General features: G+C 42.8%; 1 protein-coding gene across 6 annotated transcripts in view; it reads left to right on the plus strand.

Annotated features, from left to right (window-relative positions):
• The window catches only part of Cd99l4 (CD99 molecule like 4), a 65,257-nt gene that overhangs the window by 20,387 nt on the left and 21,910 nt on the right, over window positions 1–22,960 (plus strand). For 5 of the 6 annotated variants that reach the window (XR_010066450.1, XM_063288201.1, XM_063288203.1 and 2 more), the window contains exons 2-5: window positions 2,646–2,708; window positions 14,167–14,238; window positions 14,595–14,681; window positions 16,573–16,638. Coding sequence is in view for 5 of the 6 variants with exons in the window: in XM_063288201.1 (XP_063144271.1) it covers window positions 2,646–2,708; window positions 14,167–14,238; window positions 14,595–14,681; window positions 16,573–16,638 (288 nt within the window). In the remaining variant the exon portion in view is untranslated. Of the gene's footprint in view, window positions 1–843; window positions 899–2,645; window positions 2,709–14,166; window positions 14,239–14,594; window positions 14,682–16,572; window positions 16,639–22,960 lie in introns of all 6 variants that reach the window. The other variant, XM_039110935.2, reaches the window with a different exon arrangement.

Genomic DNA, 22,960 nt, shown 5'->3' on the forward strand with positions numbered 1-22,960 from the left:
ATATACACAGGACCTTGAAGCATTTATCCATCTGTGCTGCCGTGAGTGATGTGATTTCCTTTTTTCTTCCATATGCTCTTCTTTGTAATTCTAGGGATTGGGCCTTTTGCACACACCAAGTAAGCGTGATATCACCAAGCCATTTCCCTAGTCTAATATTCTGTATAATTTCTGTATAATTATATATTCTAATAATGTCTGTATTCATTCACATAGATAAAGCTTGAGTTGTTTTCCCCATATGTTGGCTACGTGAATAGTTGTGCACTGAGCGTGAGTGTGCAGATGCCTCTGACATACCGACCTCACTTCCCAAGCTTCATATAACTGGATTATAGGATAATTCTATGCTTACTTTTCAGGAGTGTCCACACCGTTTTCCATGTGCTAGGATTAAAGCTAGCTTCATTGCACTTGCAATTTGTCTTTCCCCAAAGTTTAGAGTTGTCGTACATTGTCTTTTAATTCATCGGCTGACCATAAACATCATTTCTTTGTGGAAAATGTCACTTAATTGCACGGGTCATCCTTTAGCTGTGGTGAAGCATTTTGGTTGGACGCATGTTAGTCTCCTTGTTTTGTGGTGCTGGGAATTGAACCCAGGGCTTTCCACTTGCGGAGTGAGCCCTTGCCCTGTAAGCCCCACCTCACTGCTGCAGTTTGCTTTTTTGCCTATGCTTTGGGAATGCTCTTCAGGAAACCATCAGCCAGACCAATGCCTGCTACTTCTTTTAGTAGCTCTTCAGGATTGGGTATCGCATTTAATAAATTGCAAATTAATTATGATTCAGTTACTGTATTGGAATAAATGTCTAATTTTATTCTTTTGTGTTTTCCCACCAGTGATTCCTGAAGACACTATCCTTAACCCTTTGTGCATTTTCAACTCTCCGTAAGAGTTACGTTCGAGTTTATTTCTGGGTTGTGTATTTTACACTACTATTATTTTGCTTTTATTTTTGGCAGCTTTGTAGCATACAGGTCAAGTACTGCTTATACGGATTTTAGATCATTTTGGATTTCTGACTTTTATATTATCACCAACCTATAGTTCGTGCCTGTCACTGACCAATGTCTACCCTATCACTTTCCACACTGGCCACACAGGGCTTTCACTTATTCTGAACTGTGTCCTAGGATTTGTGATGTGTGATTTTATTTTATTTGTTCCGTTCCTCGAGTGCTTGTTTAAAATCTAGACTCAGACTTGAAAGCTAGCTTAGTCATTAAGATTTTGGTTCCCAGCATCCATGGTGAACTGCTAGCCCCACCTCCTAGGGAACTGACACTCACTTCTGGTTTCCAAGAGCACCTGTACCTATGTCTACCAATACACACATACGTGTAATTTTTAAAAATTAAAAATAAATAAAAATTCAAATCTAGACTCTTCATTTGAGACAAAGTGTGTGATATTCAGCTTTCTGAATTCATCCTTGTATACAACCGCTTCTTCTGTGGGGTTCCAGAAATGACCCAGCAGTAAAGATCACTGACTGCTTTTCCACAGGACATGGGTTTGTTTGATCCCTAACATTCACATGACAGACCACAGTCATCTGTAACTCCAGTTGTAGAGGAGTTGACACACCCTCTTCTGGCCTCTAAAGGCACTGCATGCATGCCATGCAGAAACATACATGCACCCCAAAACATACATACATAAATACACACACACACACACACACACACACACACATAAATAAAGAAATTTCAATCATTTCCTTTAGATTACCCACTTTGTTGTTTTTTTAAAAATGCTTTGCTCTGCTTGGCTTTCCCTTTGTTCTGCTTTCTAGCTTTCTGAGGTGTAACATGAGGGCTGATGTAATGCAGGCTTCCGGTCAGGACTGCTTTCCGTTTGAGTGTATTGTGATCCCATGTGCCCTCGTCTCTGGATCCTGTTTGGTTTCCGTCTAGTTGGTTTTCGTTGACATATGGATTGTCGAGAAGAGTGCTGTTTAATTTCTACATATTTGTGAGCTCTCTCTCTCACCATTCAGTCTTAGTTTCATGCTGTTGTAGTCAGAAAAGGGACTTGATATGATCCACTCTTCCATAATCACCACTGGAATGTGCTTCGTGTATTAGCACATGATCTGTGATGTTCCCTATGTGTGCATTTGCAAAGAACACTTGTAAAACCCACTGTTTCTCCCCATGCTTAGGTCATCCATTTGATGGTGGAAGTTTCCTATTACTGTGTTACATTCTATGTTCATATCTATTAATGATTGCCATATATGCTTGGGTGCCTGACAATGGGGACATATATATACATACATATATAGATATATATCTCAAATGCATTTGACTTGTTGCTGAAGTAGCCCTTTTGCATTATGTAGTGATCTGTTTCAATGGAGTGTTTGACTTCTGCTCTATTTTTTCTTGGCGTAAGTATAGCTACTTTGGATTTTTGTTTTCCGTTTGCATTCACATCCCCTTATATTTTTAAATGACAAACACCATGTGAAGAGTATATTTTAGCATCAGCCTCAGTGGTGAACACTTGCCCAGTACGTTCTAGGTCCTAGGTTCAGTTCTCAGAGCCACAAATTATAATGGTAAGGACAAAGAAAATATTGCAATGTCACCTTCATTTTAAAAACTACCTAAACTTTAAATTGTCTTCTTCTTTGCAGGATATGGAGACTTCGATGATTTCAATCTGGAGGATGCGCTGAAAGAAACTTCCTCAGTAAAGCGTGAGTCAAACCAACAAGTCCACCAAGCAAACACAAGTGGTCGGCCATGCACCACAGTCACAATCTTGCCTTCAGGAAAGTACACGCATATGAGACTAGCTGTGCCTTCATCTACCTGTTTGTTCTGTTGTGCAAGGCTTGTGTCGTCTCGTCATACGTGTGTCATCTTCCTTTTTCGTTCAGTCTATGTCGCGTCCACGAGAGAGAGAACATGCATCTGCCTTCGCCTTTTTTCTGCTGTACAAAAAGAGAGCTCCGAGGCGTTTCATTCCTCTCACTGTTTTGTTTTGAGACAGGGTCTCTTGATTTAGCCCGGGTTGTCCTGAAATTCTCTGTGCCAACAAGGCCGGCTTTGACTTGGGTCCAGTGCTAGAGCAACAGTGACTCTTGTCCACTGATGTGCATTTCTAGCTTCAGAACCCATGACTTTTTATGATTCTTCAGTGTGATCCCCACAATGGCCTCGGGGACCAATACCGAGGCCATTCTCACGATGTGACTTCTGTAAACCATAAAGCAGCCAATGTGTTGTACAATCTGCTCCTCTCGTCCTCCCTTCTCCCTTCAGAGAGCCACTTTAGCATCACGACTAGGACAGGAATGACCAGAGCCCCAGCAAATCCAGCAGGTAACGAGGTGTGGGAAGGCCAGACTCACCTGAGAAGGGACACAAGGAGGCACTCGTTGGGACTCCATCGGGGCCAGGGTCAGAAGGAGCCCTGTAGGTTTTAGCCGCACATATGAAAAGTCAGCAAAGGCACCCATGTGAACGCTAGATTTAATTCAACAGAATCCCGTCTGGTTGGTCACTGTGCCTTACGTGAAAGCCATGCATTTCCACTTCCCTATTGCTTTGGGTTATGACGATGGCTGCCAGAAACCAGGTACAGGAGGCAGAAGGGGTGAGCTGGACTTGATGGAAGCCCCAGGCTATCCCCATAGCTCCCCGGGTAAACATGAGCCATTCCTAGTTAAGCAGAGTAGGGAAACCTCAGGCCTAAGAAGTCTTCAATGAAGATATTCAGACGTTTTCTTGAAATTCTCTAAGTTTTTGAAGATCTCAGTAGAGTTTGTGTATGTGGGTCACATCTATAAATACTTCTCATCTGAGAACTTAGAACTGAAAACTGTTATTAATCTGAGGAAAATAAAAAACCATATGCATAGACATATGTGGTGGGTTTTTATGAGAAATAACTGTGCTTATAAGAGTAATGAATGACATTATTTTATAGTTTTCTGTAATGTCTGGCTTCAATAGAATGCATCTGGATTCTTTGTGTGTGTGTGTGTGTGTGTGTGTGTGTGTGTATGTGTGTGTGTGTGTGTATGCATGTCTGTGTTTGTGTGCCGGCCTGTGTCTCTGTGTGTGCGCCTGTGCGTGTGCCTGTGTGTGTGCGTGCGTGTGTGTGTGTGTGTGTGTATGTATGTGTGTGCCTGTGTGTGTGTGTGCGTGCGTGTGTGTATGTGTGTGTGTGTGTGCGCGCGTGCATGTCTGTGTCTGTGTGTGCATGTCTGTGTGTGTGTGTGTGTGTGTGTGTCTGTGTTACTGTAAGACAGACCTAGGATTCACTATGTAGACCACACTTTACTCGATAGGCCAGACTGGCCTCAAATTCACAGAGATCTACCTGCTTCTACCTCCCTACCCCCCGACCCCTGTGCCGGGATTACAGATGTGTGTTACCACTCCACCTGGATTTTTAATATCTGCATCTGGACTGAGCAGTTATAAGTTCCTGAGGTCCGATACAACATGTGGAGAAAATCCAGGCTCATGCAGATATGTGGGAGAAAAGGGGAAAGAACTCAATGTGCTTTTTTTCTTTAGTATTTTCTTATTTATTTATTTACTCACTTTTTATCCCAATTGCTGCCAGTTTCCCTGCTCCCTTACACAGTCTCTCCCTCTATCTCTCCCCTTCTCCTCAGAGAGGGTGGAGCCCCCAGGTTATCTGCCCCACCCCCACCCCTAGCTGACACATTGAGCCTCTGCGGGGCTGCATTCATCCTCTTCCACTGAGGCTACTAAGGTAGCCCAGCCAGGGACATAGGATTCACAGGCAGGCAACAGCTTTAGGGATGGCCTCTGCTCCAGTTGTTTGGGGACCTACATGACCAAGCTGCATATCTACTACATCTGTGCGGTGGACCTAGGGCCAGATGTGTATACTCCCTGGTTGGCGGTTCAGACCCTGAGAGCTCCAAGGGTCCAGGTTAGTTGACTGTGTTCATGGTCCTTTGGAGTCTGTGTCCTCTTCTGGTCCTTCAGTCCTTCCTCCAGCTCTCCTATTCTTCGAATGGATCATTCACAGTTTGCTAGTGCTGTGCACTGGTCACTTGGAAACACTGATACCCTGACCAAATAGCACAATGTAATATATTACAGAATCACTCCGATTCCTGCTGCCACCTATCTCATTGAACAAAGCGTTCAGTAAGCTGTACAGGGTGGCACACACCTGTAATCCCAGCACTGTGGAGGCAGAGGTGGGGAGAATACCCAAAGTCTGAGGCTAATCCTGTTCTGTATTGCAAGTTCCAGGGTACTCAGGGTTACAATAGCAAGATCTCTGGTCCAAAAACAAATAAACAAGTAAATGATGAGTAAAACAATGATTTAAAAAACCATCTAGATATTGAAAAGCTGCTCATATCATAGCCACCAGCAAGTTTTCGGAAAACTCTGTCTTTTAATTGAAATTCCAAGTTTCGTTACTGGCAGCAGATACGATCAGAAAGGCTACAGGGATAGTTCAGTGGTGCAAAGCACTAGTGCCTGTGTGGCAGCTCATAGCTGGCTACACTTCCGGCAAACCTACCTGCAGAGTCAGGAAAGTGGAGCGCAGACACACGTGCAGGCAAATCACTCAGACACATAAAATAAAATGATTTTGAAAAACTCAGATCCTATCAGGGTTTGTGTTCGGGTGATAGGAAAGTCCATAAATTTGCAAGGAAATATCTGACATGCATTTAAGTTGGCGTAACAGTTGTTATTTAGATTAAATCTTTAGGTAGTAGTCTTTGTTTTTTTTTATATTGTATATGCATATATGTATACATACACATTTTTTTTTATTAACTTGAGTATTTCTTATATACATTTCAAGTGTTATTCCCTTTCCCGGTTTCCGGGCAAACATCCCCCTCCCTCCTCCCCTTCCTTATGGGTGTTCCCCTCCCAACCCTCCCCCCATTGCCGCCCTCCCCCCATAGTCTAGTTCACTGGGGGTTCAGTCTTAGCAGGACCCAGGGCTTCCCCTTCCACTGGTGCTCTTACTAGGATATTCATTGCTACCTATGGGGTCAGAGTCCAGGGTCAGTCCATGTATAGTATTTAGGTAGTGGCTTAGTCCCTGGAAGCTCTGGTTGCTTGGCATTGTTGTACTTTTGGGGTCTCGAGCCCCTTCAAGCTCTTCCAGTTCTTTCTCTGATTCCTTCAACGGGGGACCTATTCTCAGTTCAGTGGTTTGCTGCTGGCATTCGCCTCTGTATTTGCTGTATTCTGGCTGTGTCTCTCAGGAGCGATCTACACCCGGCTCCTGTCGGTCTGCACTTCTTTGCTTCATCCATCTTGTCTAATTGGGTGGCTGTATATGTATGGGCCACATGTGGGGCAGGCTCTGAATGGGTGTTCCTTCAGTCTCTGTTTTAATCTTTGCCTCTCCCTTCCCTGCCAAAGGTATTCTTGTTCCCCTTTTAAAAAAGGAGTGAAGCATTCACATTTTGATCATCCGTCTTGAGTTTCATTTGTTCTAGGCATCTAGGGTAATTCAAGCATTTGGGCTAATAGCCACTTATTAATGGGTGCATACTATGTATGTCTTTCTGTGATTGGGTTAGCTCACTCAGGATGATATTTTCCAGTTCCAACCATTTGCCTACGAATTTCATAAACTCGTTCTTTTTGATAGCTGAGTAATATTCCATTGTGTAGATGTACCACATTTTCTGTATCCATTCCTCTGTTGAAGGGCATCTGGGTTCTTTCCAGTTTCTGGCTATTATAAATAAGGCTGCGATGAACATAGTGGAGCACGTGTCTCTTTTATATGTTGAGGCATCTTTTGGGTATATGCCCAAGAGAGGTATAGCTGGATCCTCAGGCAGTTCAATGTCCAATTTTCTGAGGAACCTCCAGACTGATTTCCAGAATAGTTTTACCAGTCTGCAATCCCACCAACAATGGAGGAGTGTTCCTCTTTCTCCACATCCTCGCCAGCATCTGCTGTCACCTGATTCTTTGATCTTAGCCATTCTCACTGGTGTGAGGTGAAATCTCAGGGTTGTTTTGATTTGCATTTCCCTTATGACTAAAGATGTTGAACATTTCTTTAGGTGTTTCTCAGCCATTCAGCATTCCTCAGCTGTGAATTCTTTGTTTAGCTCTGAACCCCATTTTTTAATAGGGTTATTTGTTTCCCTGCGGTCTAACTTCTTGAGTTCTTTGTATATTTTGGATATAAGGCCTCTATCTGTTGTAGGATTGGTAAAGATCTTTTCCCAATCTGTTGGTTGCCATTTTGTCCTAACCACAGTGTCCTTTGCCTTACAGAAGCTTTGCAGTTTTATGAGATCCCATTTGTCGATTCTTGATCTTAGAGCATAAGCCATTGGTGTTTTGTTCAGGAAATTTTTTCCAGTGCCCATGTGTTCCAGATGCTTCCCTAGTTTTTCTTCTATTAGTTTGAGTGTGTCTGGTTTGATGTGGAGGTCCTTGATCCACTTGGACTTAAGCTTTGTACAGGGTGATAAGGATGGATCGATCTGCATTCTTCTACATGTTGCCCTCCAGTTGAACCAGCACCATTTGCTGAAAATGCTATCTTTTTTCCATTGGATGGTTTTGGCTCCTTTGTCAAAAATCAAGTGACCATAGGTGTGTGGGTTCATTTCTGGGTCTTCAATTCTATTCCATTGGTCTATCTGTCTGTCTCTGTACCAATACCATGCAGTTTTTATCACTATTGCTCTGTAATACTGCTTGAGTTCAGGGATAGTGATTCCCCCTGAAGTCCTTTTATTGTTGAGGATAGCTTTAGCTATCCTGGGTTTTTTGTTATTCCAGATGAATTTGCAAATTGTTCTGTCTAACTCTTTGAAGAATTGGATTGGTATTTTGATGGGGATTGCATTGAATCTGTAGATTGCTTTTGGTAAAATGGCTATTTTTACTAAATTAATCCTGCCAATCCATGAGCATGGGAGATCTTTCCATCTTCTGAGGTCTTCTTCAATTTCTTTCCTCAGTGTCTTGAAGTTCTTATTGTACAGATCTTTTACTTGCTTGGTTAAAGTCACACCGAGGTACTTTATATTATTTGGGTCTATTATGAAGGGTGTCGTTTCCCTAATTTCTTTCTCGGCTTGTTTCTCTTTTGTATAGAGGAAGGCAACTGATTTATTTGAGTTAATTTTATACCCAGCCACTTTGCTGAAGTTGTTTATCAGCTTTAGTAGTTCTCTGGTGGAACTTTTGGGATCACTTAAATATACTATCATGTCATCTGCAAATAGTGATATTTTGACCTCTTCTTTTCCGATCTGTATCCCCTTGATCTCCTTTTGTTGTCTGATTGCTCTGGCTAGAACTTCAAGAACTATATTGAATAAGTAGGGAGAGAGTGGGCAGCCTTGTCTAGTCCCTGATTTTAGTGGGATTGCTTCAAGTTTCTCTCCATTTAGTTTAATGTTAGCAACTGGTTTGCTGTATATGGCTTTTACTATGTTTAGGTATGGGCCTTGAATTCCTATTCTTTCCAGGACTTTTATCATGAAGGGGTGTTGAATTTTGTCAAATGCTTTCTCAGCATCTAATGAAATGATCATGTGGTTCTGTTCTTTCAGTTTGTTTATATAATGGATCACGTTGATGGTTTTCCGTATATTAAACCATCCCTGCATGCCTGGGATGAAGCCTACTTGATCATGGTGGATGATTGTTTTGATGTGCTCTTGAATTCTGTTTGCCAGAATTTTATTGAGTATTTTTGCGTCGATATTCATAAGGGAAATTGGTCTGAAGTTCCCTTTCTTTATTGTGTCTTTGTGTGGTTTAGGTATAAGAGTAATTGTGGCTTCGTAGAAGGAATTCGGTAGTGCTCCATCTGTTTCAATTTTGTGGAATAGTTTGGATAATATTGGTATGAGGTCTTCTATGAAGGTTTGATAGAATTCTGCACTAAACCTGTTTGGACCTGGGCTCTTTTTGGTTGGGAGACCTTTAATGACTGCTTCTATTTCCTTAGGAGTTATGGGGTTGTTTAACTGGTTTGTCTGTTCTTGATTTAACTTCGATACCTGGTATCTGTCTAGGAAATTGTCCATTTCCTGAAGATTTTCAAGTTTTGTTGAATATAGGTTTTTATAGTAAGATCTGATGATTTTTTGAATTTCCTCTGAATCTGTAGTTATGTCTCCCTTTTCATTTCTGATTTTGTTAATTTGGATGCACTCTCTGTGTCCTCTCGTTAGTCTGGCTAAGGGTTTATCTATCTTGTTGATTTTCTCAAAGAACCAACTTTTGGTTCTGTTGATTCTTTCTATGGTCCTTTTTGTTTCTACTTGGTTGATTTCAGCTCTGAGTTTGATTATTTCCTGCCTTCTACTCCTCCTGGGTGTATTTGCTTCTTTTTGTTCTAGAGCTTTTAGGTGTGCTGTCAAGCTGCTGACATATGCTCTTTCCTGTTTCTTTCTGCAGGCACTCAGCGCTATGAGTTTTCCTCTTAGCACAGCTTTCATTGTGTCCCATAAGTTTGGGTATGTTGTATCTTCATTTTCATTAAATTCTAAAAAGTTTTTAATTTCTTTCTTTATTTCTTCCTTGACCAGGTTATCATTGAGTAGAGCATTGTTCAATTTCCACGTATATGTGGGCATTCTTCCCTTATTGTTATTGAAGACCAGTTTTAGGCCGTGGTGGTCCGATAGCACGCATGGGATTATTTCTATCTTTCTGTACCTGTTGAGGCCCGTTTTTTGACCAATTATATGGTCAATTTTGGAGAAAGTACCATGAGGAGCTGAGAAGAAGGTATATCCTTTTGCTTTAGGATAGAATGTTCTATAAATATCTGTTAAGTCCATTTGGCTCATGACTTCTCTTAGTCTGTCGACATCACTGTTTAATTTCTGTTTCCATGATCTGTCCATTGATGAGAGTGGGGTGTTGAAATCTCCCACTATTATTGTGTGAAGTGCAATGTGTGTTTTGAGCTTTAGTAAGGTTTCTTTTACGTATGTAGGTGCCCTTGTATTTGGGGCATAGATATTTAGGATTGAGAGTTCATCTTGGTGGATTTTTCCTTTGATGAATATGAAGTGTCCTTCCTCATCTTTTTTGATGACTTTTAGTTGGAAATTGATTTTATTTGATATTAGAATGGCTACTCCAGCTTGCTTCTTCTGACCATTTGCTTGGAAAGTCTTTTTCCAGCCTTTCACTCTGAGGTAGTGTCTGTCTTTGTCTCTGAGGTGTGTTTCCTGTAGGCAGCAGAATGCAGGGTCCTCGTTGCGTATCCAGTTTGTTAATCTATGTCTTTTTATTGGGGAGTTGAGGCCATTGATATTGAGAGATATTAAGGAATAGTGATTATTGCTTCCCGTTATATTCATATTTGGATGTGAGGTTATGGTTGTGTGCTTTCATTCTCTTTGTTTTGTTGCCAAGACGATTAGTTTCTTGCTTCTTCTAGGGTATAGCTTGCCTCCTTATGTTGGGCTTTACCATTTATTATCCTTTGTAGTGCTGGATTTGTAGAAAGATATTGTGTAAATTTGGTTTTGTCATGGAATATCTTGGTTTCTCCATCAATGTTAATTGAGAGTTTTGCTGGATACAGTAACCTGGGCTGGCATTTGTGTTCTCTTAGGGTCTGTATGACATCAGTCCAGGATCTTCTGGCCTTCATAGTTTCTGGCGAGAAGTCTGGTGTGATTCTGATAGGTCTGCCTTTATATGTTACTTGACCTTTTTCCCTTACTGCTTTTAATATTCTTTCTTTATTCTGTGTGTTTGGTGTTTTGACAATTATGTGACGGGAGGTGTTTCTTTTCTGGTCCAATCTATTTGGAGTTCTGTAGGCTTCTTGTATGTCTATGGGTATCTCTTTTTTTAGGTTAGGGAAGTTTTCTTCTATGATTTTGTTGAAGATATTTACTGGTCCTTTGAGCTGGGAGTCTTCACTCTCTTCTATACCTATTATCCTTAGGTTTGATCTTCTCATTGAGTCCTGGATTTCCTGTATGTTTTGGACCAGTAGCTTTTTCCGCTTTACATTATCTTTGACAGTTGAGTCAATGATTTCTATGGAATCTTCTGCTCCTGAGATTCTCTCTTCCATCTCTTTTATTCTGTTGGTGAAGCTTGTATCTACAGCTCCTTGTCTCTTCTTTTGGTTTTCTATATCCAGGGTTGTTTCCATGTGTTCTTTCTTGATTGCTTCTATTTCCATTTTTAATTCCTTCAACTGTTTGATTGTGTTTTCCTGGAATTCTTTCAGGGATTTTTGTGTCTCCTCTCTATGGGCTTCTACTTGTTTATTTATGTTTTCCTGGAATTCTTTCAGGGATTTTTGCGATTCTTTCAGGCATTTTTGCGATTCCTCTCTGTAGGCTTCTAGTTGTTTTCTAAGGGAGTTCTTCACGTCTTTCTTCAAGTCCTCCAGCATCATGATCAAAAATGATTTTGAAACTAGATCTTGCTTTTCTGGTGTGTTTGGATATTCCATGTTTGTTTTGATGGGAGAATTGGGCTCCGATGGTGCCATGTAGTCTTGGTTTCTGTTGCTTGGGTTCCTGCGCTTGCCTCTCGCCATCAGATTATCTCTAGTGTTACTTTGTTCTGCTATTTCTGACAGTGGCTAGACTGTCCTATAAGCCTGTGTGTCAGGAGTGCTGTAGACCTGTTTTCCTCTCTTTCAGTCAGTTATGGGGACAGAGTGTTCTGCTTTCGGGCGTGTAGTTTTTCCTCTCTACAGGTCTTCAGCTGTTCCTGCGGGCCTGTGTCTTGAGTTCACCAGGCAGCCTTCCTGCAGCAGAAAAGTTGGTCTTACCTGTGGTCCCGAGGCCCAAGTTCGCTCGTGGGGTGCTGCCCAGGGGCTCTCTGCAGCGGCAGCAACCAGGAAGACCTGTGCCGCCGTTTCCGGGAGCTTCAGTGCACCAGGGTTCCAGATGGTCTTTGGCTTTTTCCTCTGGCGTCTGAGATGTGTGGGCAGAGAGCAGTCTCTTCTGGTTTCCCAGGCTTGTCTGCCTCTCTGAAGGTTCAGCTCTCCCTCCCACGGGATTTGGGTGCAGAGAACTGTTTATCCGGTCTGTTTCCTTCAGGGTCCGGCGGTGTCTCAGGCGCAGGGGTCCTGCCGCTCCTGGGCCCTCCCCCACGGGAGCCCAGAGGCCTTATACAGTTTACTCTTGGGCCAGGGATGTGGGCAGGGGTGAGCAGTGTTGGTGGTCTCTTCCGCTCTGCAGCCTCAGGAGTGCCCACCTGACCAGGCGGTTGGGTCTCTCTCTCACCGGGTCTGGGAGCAGAGAGCGGCTGCGGGCCGGGATCCGCGGGTGTGGGACTTCCGGTAAACACCGTAGTCTTTGTTTTGTAATTCAAGGAAACTCTCTGCAGAGATGATCGCCTGGTGCTCCTGAGAGTGCGTCAGTCTGTGCATATGGAGCGTTCCTTTCAAATACGCTCCTGTGTCAGAGAGGATTTTCATTTTGTTCACTTAGGCCGAGACAAGGTCCCACTGTGTAACCCCAGTGATGTCGGGTACACCATTGTAGACCAGGATAGCTCTGAATTCTCAGAGGTTAGAAGGAAATCTTTCAGTGTTTCCCCCTTGACTACATCCCTGGTCCCTCATCCTGTGTGGTCTTCATTCCGTTGCGTGACATTACTTTTCTAGTTGCTGTAAGAAATGCCAGGGTGGAAGCCGCTTAAGGGAGAGTTATTTTTGCCCAGTTTGAGCGATGATGGCGTACACTCAACTCACTCCATCACCTGTGTACAGGCTAGGATCTCAGACCGAAGAACCATGTCATCTGCTGTAGGTGCTCCTTTTCAACACAGTTTACCGAGTCAAGATGATCTCCTACCATATTGCTGGAGGCCTCTCTCTCAGGAGGTTCTAGAACTCATTGAGTTGACAACTCCCGCTAACCACTCTGGCTTCTACGGCTGATATGTGGAGAATTGTCATCAAAAAGATGTTAAATTTTGTCAGTTTCTCTTTCTATACCTGACATGATCACATGATTTTTATGCTTCATACTTTTAATGTTTAATGATTTAAGTTATGTTGAGCAATCCTGTGTCCTGGACATGAATCCAGTTTTGATCGTAGGTGCAATCTTTTAAATGTGCTGTTCATTCTCTTTGCTAATGTAATGTTTCCTTGATTTTTGCCTCTATTCATGTAGTTTTGCTTGTTTTTGGCATTCTCGTCTGGCTTCGAGAGAGGGTCATGCTGTTCTCATGAAGTGAATTTGGAATTATTTCCTCCTCTTCAGATCTGCAAGGATTTGAGAAGGATTAGCTTTAACTTTTCTTTGATTTCATTTTTATAGCCTTCTCTTACCTGGATATTTCTTTGTTGGGAGGTTGTTGATTATTGTAATTATTATTCATCCATTTATATTTTGATTTTTCATAATCACCTTAATAGTTTGTGTGCTTCTAGAATTCTGTCCATTTCCTCTAGCGTGTCTGATTTGTTGGAATACATTGTCCATTGTAGTTTCCTTTCTACTTATTTAGTATTAGGTGCAATGCCTCCTCTCCCATTTATAATTTTGAGTCATTAGAGCAAGTTTTTAATCTTGCTTACTTTTCTCAAAAAGCCAACTCCAGATTTCCTTTCTTTCCTCTCCTCCCCCTTGTTTTTCCCCGTTTGTTCTGTGGAACAACCTATGACCTCCATGTAAATGCATGCTTGCTTCTGAGCTACCCCACCAGCCCACCAGAACCTTAGCTCCATGATGGTCAAATTGGCTTCTTTAACCACTTTCAGTTTGTAAAGCAGTTCTCTGTACATCACATAAATGCTAGCTTATAAAACCATTCTCTGCACATTACAGACAACGCCAGCACATTCATCTCTGGGCATCGTAATCTGCTGTTCAGTTCTTGCTCTAACAGTGGAGGAAACCATAGCTCAAAGGTCTCAGGGATCGTCTAGAATTCCCTACTCCATGTGTGCAGCAGATGTGGGCTCATGTTCTAGCTCTGGTCAAGTGGTGAGGTGTGGGTCTCTCGGTCCCCAACCTATGAAGAAGAATGGTTAGAATCTCCCTCACTTAAACCTGTTCCATCTCTTTGCCATCTTTTTCCAGGTAGTCATGAGGTTGTATAGGAGCTTTAATAAGTACTAACGATGGTCTATTCATGGTGTGACTTCCTTAAACTATGATGTAGGTATACATTTTATTATTAATTATTTTTTATTGCTATTTTCCCTCCCACTTTCAGAGAGATGGGACCACATCACCACTACTACAACGAGAAGGCCAGGAACAACTAGAGCACCGTCAAATCCTATGGGTAAGACAAGCTCTCAGAGGAGAAAAGGAAGGAAGGATTTTCCACATCAGCTACCTGTTTCAGTGGGTGTCCTAGTTTGCATTTCTACGGTGATAATTAAACACCATGATCTAAAACGACTTGGAAAAGAAAGGGTTTATTTTATTTGGCTTATGACCACCAGCGTAGGGACGGTAATGCCCACGGTGTGCTGTGTCCTTCCCCACTGATCAATCACTGAGAAAATGCCTAACAGCCTGAGCTTATGGAGGCCTTTTCTCAAACACGGTTCCCTCCCTGTAGATGGCTCTAGCTCATGTCGACATAAAAACTACCCAGCACAGCAGTGATTATCTCTTTTGTTCTGTGGTTCCCAGAACTTGATGGTTTTGACTTGGAAGATGCCTTGGATGATCGGAACGATCTAGATGGCCCCAAAAAGCCAAGTACTGGAGAAGGAGGAGGTAAGTTCTAGATGCAGGATATCACAGGCCAGTGCTATAGTTCCTGGTATGGTTTGTCTTATACCTGCAATGGTGTTCTGAGACACCAGAGTACTGTAGATCTGGGCCAGATCTGGGCCACGTCGAGCTGTAGGAGAACCCCACAACAGTGGTGCTGATATATTTTGGTCTTGGGATTCTCCTAATTATTGGGAATCTCAAAAACTTTTGTCTGTGTGTATTATATCGATCTATGTTTATCATCTCTATATTTAATTTTTTTAAAAATCAGTATTATTAGTATAAAATAATACTAAACAAATATATATTAACATAAATAGCACATTGTATGAGTCTGTGTGTCAAAATACAAACAATTTGTCAGAGAGTGGCATTATTTTATACTTCTTAGAAATTTCTAGAATGTCAGTCTTGCTAGGAGATACCTGGATTCTCATATTGAGATATGCAGCTTGAAAGCTGTCCTCTGACCTACACACACACACACACTTAAATACAATTAAATTCAAAAGGGTTTAAATCAGACATATAAATGAATAATACATTTTAGAAAGTGTTTAGTAACCTTTCCTCACTTAGTTCCCCTTTCATTACTTTTCTGGTTGCCCTGACCGAGAACCTAGCAAGCAGAGAGAAGAGGAAGGATTCTTCCAGCTTATCATTTTAGAAGGGATGAGGCCCCGCTACGACTCCACTGCTCTCGTTGTATCCACACGCAGGAAGTGCAGAGTCGGAGACAGGAAGTGGGCTAGTAAAACCCAGATGTCACCTTCAGTGATGTATTTCCAAAAGCAGGCCTCAAGCGTCCCAGCTCAGGAGCCTATAGGGACATTTCACGTTTGAACTACAACACCCGTTCAATGGACTTGTGCCCATTTGTTGTTTTCTAGCATTGCAGGTTAGTCGTTTGGAAAACCTTGTTCTCTTACGGATTATAAAACTTCAGTGTAATGCCGCGTGCTGTAATAAAAAGTCTAACTTGCTGCTAACACCACCCGTACCACGAGAAAAGACTCACGGTAGCTTATAAAGGCTTCACCCACAATCTCATTGACAAGCACCATCACTGGCTGTCCTGGACTGACGGATTCATTTCATTCAGTTTTAAGAAATGCTTCCCAAGTCATCCAGTTGGTACGACGTTCATTCTGCCTGGCAAAAGTGGTCTCACGACACAAAGCAGACAAAGCCAAGTAAGAGAAGGAACAGTGACTCCAGGGGCCATAGCGAATCACCCCCTGTCCTCTGGAATACAGCGGGACGGCTTCAAGCACACTTTGCACACAGAGCATAGGACATTCAGGAAGATATGAACTTAAACACTGAACTATGGTTAATAATGATTCTGCTTCTCGTATCGGTCATCTGTGATTGGGTCGCAGATCGTGAGAAAGTTGAGACTTATTTTTGCAGAAAGGCATTAATTTCCTTGGTTCATTTAGGAAGCCGAGTCTTCTATAGAGTCAGAGCCTCAGAGAGCTGCCATCGAGGCAGGGGGACGGCGTCTCATCTGAACTTAATTATAGGATCGTATTTCTTCTCTCTGTGGTCAAACACTCGAGATGATTGGACGTTCTACAGAACATATACATCGGCAGTCATCAATCTGAGGGGCTGGTTGAAATTTTGCCTACCACCTTAATCCTTTTTCGTTTCCCTCAACCTCCTTCCCTTCCTCCTCCTTCTACCCCCATCAATCCTTAGTGTGAGCACAAGGCGTGGTTCTGAGGCCTTACATCTGCTGTGCCACTGAACCACACTCTCAGTACCATGAAGAACACTCACATGTCATGGACAACTTTAATCCAAATGTTTGCTGCTGAGATTTTTGTTTTTTTATTTTTATTTATTTATTTTTTTTTTGCCACTGAAATGTGTGGTTTTTCTGTAGGTTGGTCAGACAAGGATCTCGAAGACATCTTGGGAGGCGGGGGATACAAACCTGACAAGAATAAAGGTAGGAATGTTGCTTTGTCTGACAACACACGGATTCTCCTTAAAATGTTGACCATTTGCCGCCAGGTAAAACATGTGACTCTCAGCCTCTGGCAAATCAGCCTTCGACATGTGCACTTGTCATGTGCAGTGGGCTCTCATTCTTGCGGGTGGGGGCTCATTTGTGAGCCATCCTGGGATGCTACCCATTTGCTCTGTTGCTCTTTAAGCATGAGCTGGTGTCCCCACTACCTAGGTGCACCTCGTAAGCCAGTTTTCCATGCAGTGCGAGGGTTCAAACTTAACATGGCGCACATTTTAAAGATGCCCCTAGCAAATCAGATGTTTACAAAATTCCTTTGGATTCCATTTCCCCTTCCCAGGAAGATATATACTTCCCTCCTATTGGATCCCAGGGAGTGGAAACTGTCCTTGGGATGTATTGTGTGAGCGAAGAATCTATTTTCAATTAAAAAGACTAAATGTTGGGGGTGGGGGATATCAGGGGATGGGGGCTGATAGACAGGAAGGTGGGAAGGGGAATAACATCTGAAATGTAAGTAAAGAAATATATCTAATAAAAAATTAAAAAAGAAAGATTAATACAAAAAGCAATTTATAAAAAAATTATCTAATGAAAAATTAAAAAAAAAAAAAGACAAAAAGTCCCACATCATTCCTTGCCAGGTCTGAGCCCCAAGTACTGTTTATCATCCGATACAATCCATTCTTACCTTAAAGATCACGGGAGCTTTGCTACTTTGCAATAGAATTTCAAGGTAACCTTCCCTGAGGTTTAACTGTGTTTAAATGTATAGGAAAATTAAACCACAGGATCAGACTGTCTACCAGTCTGACACACGAAACAAAACACAAAATGAAAACAATCAACTAAAAAAACAAAAGCCGTTTATATTAAAAAAATAATGTAGCACCAGTCAGAATTTTAAAACGGTTCAGGAAAACTCCTACGTAATCTTCATCCGGCCTCGCCCAAGGAGCCTTTATTGTAGAACCATAGAGTTGGTCGTTCTAATCAGAAGTTGTTATCTGTGCAATAAAGTCACCTATTGACATTTTGGAAATTATGTTAGATCTCATTTTATGTGTGTGCCTGTGTGTGCCTTTGTGTGTCTGTATGTGTGTCTATGTGTGTGGGCCTATGTGTGTGTGTGTTTGTCTGTGTGTCTATGTGTGCCTATGTGTGTATATCTATGTGTATGTGTGTCTGTGTGTCTGTGTGTATGTGTGTGTATGTCTGTTTGTTTCTGTGTGTGTGTGCCTGTTTGTGTGTGTGTCTGTGTGTGTATGTGTATGTGTGTGTGTCTATAGGTGTCTACGTGCGTGTGTCTATGTCTGTATGTGTGTGTGTGTCTGTTTGTTTCTCTGTGTGTGTGTCTGTGTGTGTATGTGTGTGTGTGTCTATGTGTGTGTGTGTGTCTATGTGTGTGTATGGGCGTGTATTGGTGTGTGTGTGTATGTGTGAAATTTTATCACATGTGTAGATTTCAATAGCCATTAACACAACCAGGGAGAGATTATCATAAAATCTGCATGCTGCCCCTTGAACAGTCATGTCCTTCCCAAGGCTCATGTTTGCAGTTTCCACAGCTGTTCATGACTGAAACCTTTCTCCACACATCTGTCAGATCGGATCTTAAGCTTGGATGGGGTGAGAAGTCTGAGTCTTGTGTGGCGAGGCAAGTTCCTGTTGGAACCCATAGGTGTCACATGCCACAGTTGTGACCTTTGACATAATCACTTGTGACAAGATGTTGGAATGATAAGTTGTGGTGTTTGAAACCCTTTGTTTATTATTCCGTGTTATGATGGAGAAATTGTAGCAGGGTCCGAAGGATTCAAGCTGTGAGTCCATCAAGACCCCTCTTCCCGAGTCCAGGCTGAAGTTGAGCATTTGCTTCGTTCTCACAAGCGCTGTGCCTTGCATATGGGAATAGTGTTCTTTGTTGCTTAAAATGCCCCGCAGTCATGTTTGTCTCCAGAAACACGTGTCATCCTGAGGAAAAAGCCATAAAAGCCTCTAAGTGAAACTTCCAGGGGTCATGAGGACACGGAGCATTTAAAGGGCAAACCCGGGGTTGGGGATTTAGCTCAGTGGTAGAGAGCTTGCCTAGGAAGCGCAAGGCCCTGGGTTCGGTCCCCAGCTCCGGAAAGAAAAAAAAAAGTTAAAGGGCAAACCCAGCAAACAAGCCAATTATTCCTGGGTGACAATTGTTATTTCTAGATGGGGAGAGAAGGGCAGGGGTTACCTCTGTAAGCATCCACGGGAACGAAAGCCTGAGTGACAGACTGCGGGCTTCTCTTCATTAAGCGTACTTGTTTTAGCAAGGAAGAGGTGTCGGGAAATTCTGTAATTGGGCTCACGTTGGAGCTCGTCTTGTAAAGAATAATTAATTGTTGGCTATGGTTACTCCCTCCATCACCCATCACCGTAGGTGTCGGAAAAGAAGATCAAAGGATGACACAGGAACATGGGTGACATTCACAGACACCGTCCCTTCCACCGAAAAACAAGCTCATGATGGGGAGTGAAGGGGAAGCATCACATACTTTCCATACCTTATAAGCTCAATTAGCAAACTTCCTCGACTCGAGGCTTTATGATGTAGCTTCAGTCATTCTGGTATGGATTTGTCAAGTAATATATTATGCGTTGTGTATTTTCCCTCAAGACAACATTTTTGACTGCGAATGTGTACCTGAGTCTCCAGCATTTCTCGAAGTGAGTGGTGTGCAACCCCCCCCCCCCCCCCGTTCTTCCTCCTCCTCTGACCTTTCAGGACTCACACTGTTGCCATTTTTTGCAAATGGCCTTGTTCTTTTTGTAGTGTGGACGAGAGGTCCAAAGAGGTTTCTTTGGAGTTGTTTCCATGATATTTCTGGCTTTAACGTGGGGAAATACTGTTCTATGGTGAGGAGACACATCAGGGAGTGCAGCATGAGCATAGGGAAGTTGTTGAGCTGCTCTTCATGTCTAACACTGGTTGTTTTGATGTAGATAACAGCGCGTTACCTACAAAGTAGTCTCAGTTTTGTGGTAGGAAATGGACGAACGTGGCTGAGAGAGATTTTGCAACTGCAGGAATACTGTATTCCCTGGTCGTTAGCCAGACAGTACATTTTGGAGTAATTTTTCTGTTTGATTTTATTTAGCAATTATAAGTTTTTTTGCAGCAATATTTTCCCTTTTATTTTTTTTTAGTAATTATATGTTTTTTACAGCAATATTTCCCCCTTTTTATTACTTTTTTCTGTTCTTATTACTTTTTTTCTCAGCAGGGTTTTGTTTTACAGCCCCAGCTTGCCTGGATGTCACGAGCTTCCTGACTTAGCTCTCTAGGTTCAAGGGTGGCGCCACCTGGCATAGCTTTATTTATTGACTTTAAAAACACCTACCTCTCTTGCTATTTTTTGAGACAATAAAAGCACGTTTTAAAAATATTTAAAAGCCCTTGCTGTGTCTTGCTGGAAGCCTGAGACACTCAAGATGTCCCCAGCAGTTGTTGACATAATCACTCCACCATCCCATGATTCTCTGTGTCCTTCACAACCAGATGTGTCAGGCACTCGCTGGGAGCCACAAACTGGGTTGCAGTCAGAGAGGGGCAGACTCTGCAGGACTGGAGGCTGACGTGTGTGTGTGTGAGTGTGTGTGAGAGTGTGTGTGTGTCTGTGTGTGTGTGTGAGTGTGTGAGTCTGTGTGTGTGAGTGTGTGAGTGTGTGTAAGAGTGTATGTGTGTGTGAGAGAGTGAGTATGTGTATGTGTGTGAGTGTGTGTATGTGAGTGTGTGTGTGAGTGTGTGTGTATGTGTGTAAGAGTGTATGTGTGTGTGAGAGAGTGAGTATGTGTATGTGTGTGAGTGTGTGTATGTGAGTGTGTGTGTGAGTGTGTGTATGTGTGTAAGAGTGTATGTGTGTGAGTGTGTGTGAGAGTGTGTGTGAGTGTGTGTGTGAGTGTGTGAGAGAGTGAGTGTGTGTGAGTGTGTGAGTGTGTGTATGTGAGTGTGTGTGACAGTGTGTATGAGTGTGTGTGTGAGAGTGTGTATGTGTGTGTATGAGTGTGTGTGTGAGAGTGTGTGTATTTGTGTGTGTGTATGCATTGTCGTCTTTGTATCTGAGATGCTTAAGGTCTGACACCTCTGTTAACAGCAGAGCTTATTCACAATTTCTTAACCCATTGTCTTTCCCTATAAGAATAATTAATAATTAATAATTAAAGTAATATTAATAAAGGAAAGACTTTTTTTACCTCCAAGTTCTGGGAGCCGGGTGACCAAGATGGGTGGCTATATCTGGTGAAGGATTCATGTTGCACCCTAACATGGCAGAAAAACAAAAGGGCAAATGGGCACAGGCCCATGAGACAACACAGCCTGCTCTTGTGGCACCGAACGGAAGCATCACGCTTTTTACTGCAAGTTTCTGTGGGGACAAGATTTATTCAAACCACTGAGCACAACTTCCTCACTGAAATAATAATTCTTATACTATGGGGTCCATCCAAGTAAAGGTGGTTGCTATAGCGACAACGTCCCTGTAACCTCAATCGGGCAAGCATCATAGTTTTGTAATCTTTGCAAATTCAATCAGAACAGGGCATTTGTCCTGGTCACAGTTTCATGTCTTTGAATATATGTGTTTTTAGAAAGTCGGTGTACATCGTGATCTCATGTTCATGCCCTTGACCCAGTTTCTCCTCATCGTTTTATAATAATTTATACCACCGAGCCCTTTTCCATATATTACCAAACATTTTACTTTGCTATTTGTCAGTGGATGGACTTCCAGACCGAAGGCCGTCATGAAAGAACTGTGCTGCTGTGAACATCTGTATATGGGCGTATAGAAGATTTCACACAGGCATAGTTTTTCACTGTCTTGAGTACATGTGGGCATTGGCATCCGCTCAGCATCTGCTAGGGCCTCTGTGCTGGGTCCAGACATGGCTCTGTTTCACTTGTGGGTGCCCCTTTAATTCCCGAACAATATATTATATATTGTCTCTTTACTAATCTCGCTGCACTTGCCCAAAATTCTCCTCCTGAGACTTAACCAGAGAACAAAGTCTCTTGGGCTTTTCTGAGACTTCCTTTGTCGCTGCAATGAATCTGAGTCTTCACCTTAGCCTCTTCAGACAGACTCTTCAGACAGGGGCAAAAAGCAGCCACATTCTTCACCAAAACACCACAAAAACAATCTCAGGCCACACACTGAAATTATTCTCCCTAAAGCCTCCTGGGCCAGGTCTATGCAGTTAAATTCACTCACAGCCACAAAGTCTTCCTGCCAGGATGGCTCATTGGTCCCCACTCAAACCATTTCGTGGCTTTCCAAATCCAAAGTCCCAAAATTCACGTTCTTCCAAACAAAAGTATGGTCAGGCCTATCAGTAATACCCAGGCCTTGGTATCAACTTCTGACTTACTTAGGGTTTTACTGCTGCGGACAGACAGCGTGACCGAGGCAGCTCTCACAGGGACAACATGTGACTGGGGCTGGCTTATAGGGTCAGAGGTTCAGTCCATCATCATCATGGAAGGAGCAGGGCAACGTCCAGGCAGGATGGTGCAGGAGGAGGTAAGAGTTCTCCATCCTCATCTGAAGGCTGCTAGCAGAGCACTGAGAGACTTATAACCCACTCCCTCCGGGCCACGCCCACTCCAGCAGGGCCACACCCACTCCAGCAGGGCCACACCCACACCCACTCCAACAGGGCCACACCCACTAATGGTGCCACTCCCTGGACTAAGCACATACAAACCATTAAAGGGCTGGGTTCAGCCATAGGGAGAGAAAATGAGTGGAGCTCAATAGCCAAAGAGGGATGAAGGCTGCGACTTTGATCTGGGCCATTGCAATGCTAGAGCCATGTAGCTCAGTTTAATTCAGGTTCCTATTTGTCATACAGTACAGATGGGTAAGAGAATTAAAGCTGAGTAGCACTCATGTGTGTGTGTGTGTGTGTGTGTGTGTGTGTGTGTGTGCACATCTGTGTGTATGTGTGTCTGTGTGTGCATGTGTGTGTATCTGTGTGTCTGTTTGTGCATGTGTATGTCTGTGTGTGCATGTGTGTGTCTGGGTGTCTGCATGTGTGTGTGTATGTCTCTGTGTGTCTGTGTGTACATGTGTGTGTGTGTCTGTGCATGTGTGTGTGTCTATGTGTGCATGTGTGTGTACATGTGTGTGTATGAGTGTGTCTGTGCATGTGTGTGTCTGTGCATTGTGTGCATGTGTGTGTCTGTGTGCATATGTGTGTGTGTATGTCTCTATGTGTCTGTGTGTGCATGTGTGTGTGTCTGTGCATGTGTGTGTGTCTGTGCATG

Source organism: Rattus norvegicus, chromosome 5 (genome assembly GCF_036323735.1).
Source record: "Rattus norvegicus strain BN/NHsdMcwi chromosome 5, GRCr8, whole genome shotgun sequence".
Lineage (NCBI taxonomy): Eukaryota > Metazoa > Chordata > Mammalia > Rodentia > Muridae > Rattus > Rattus norvegicus.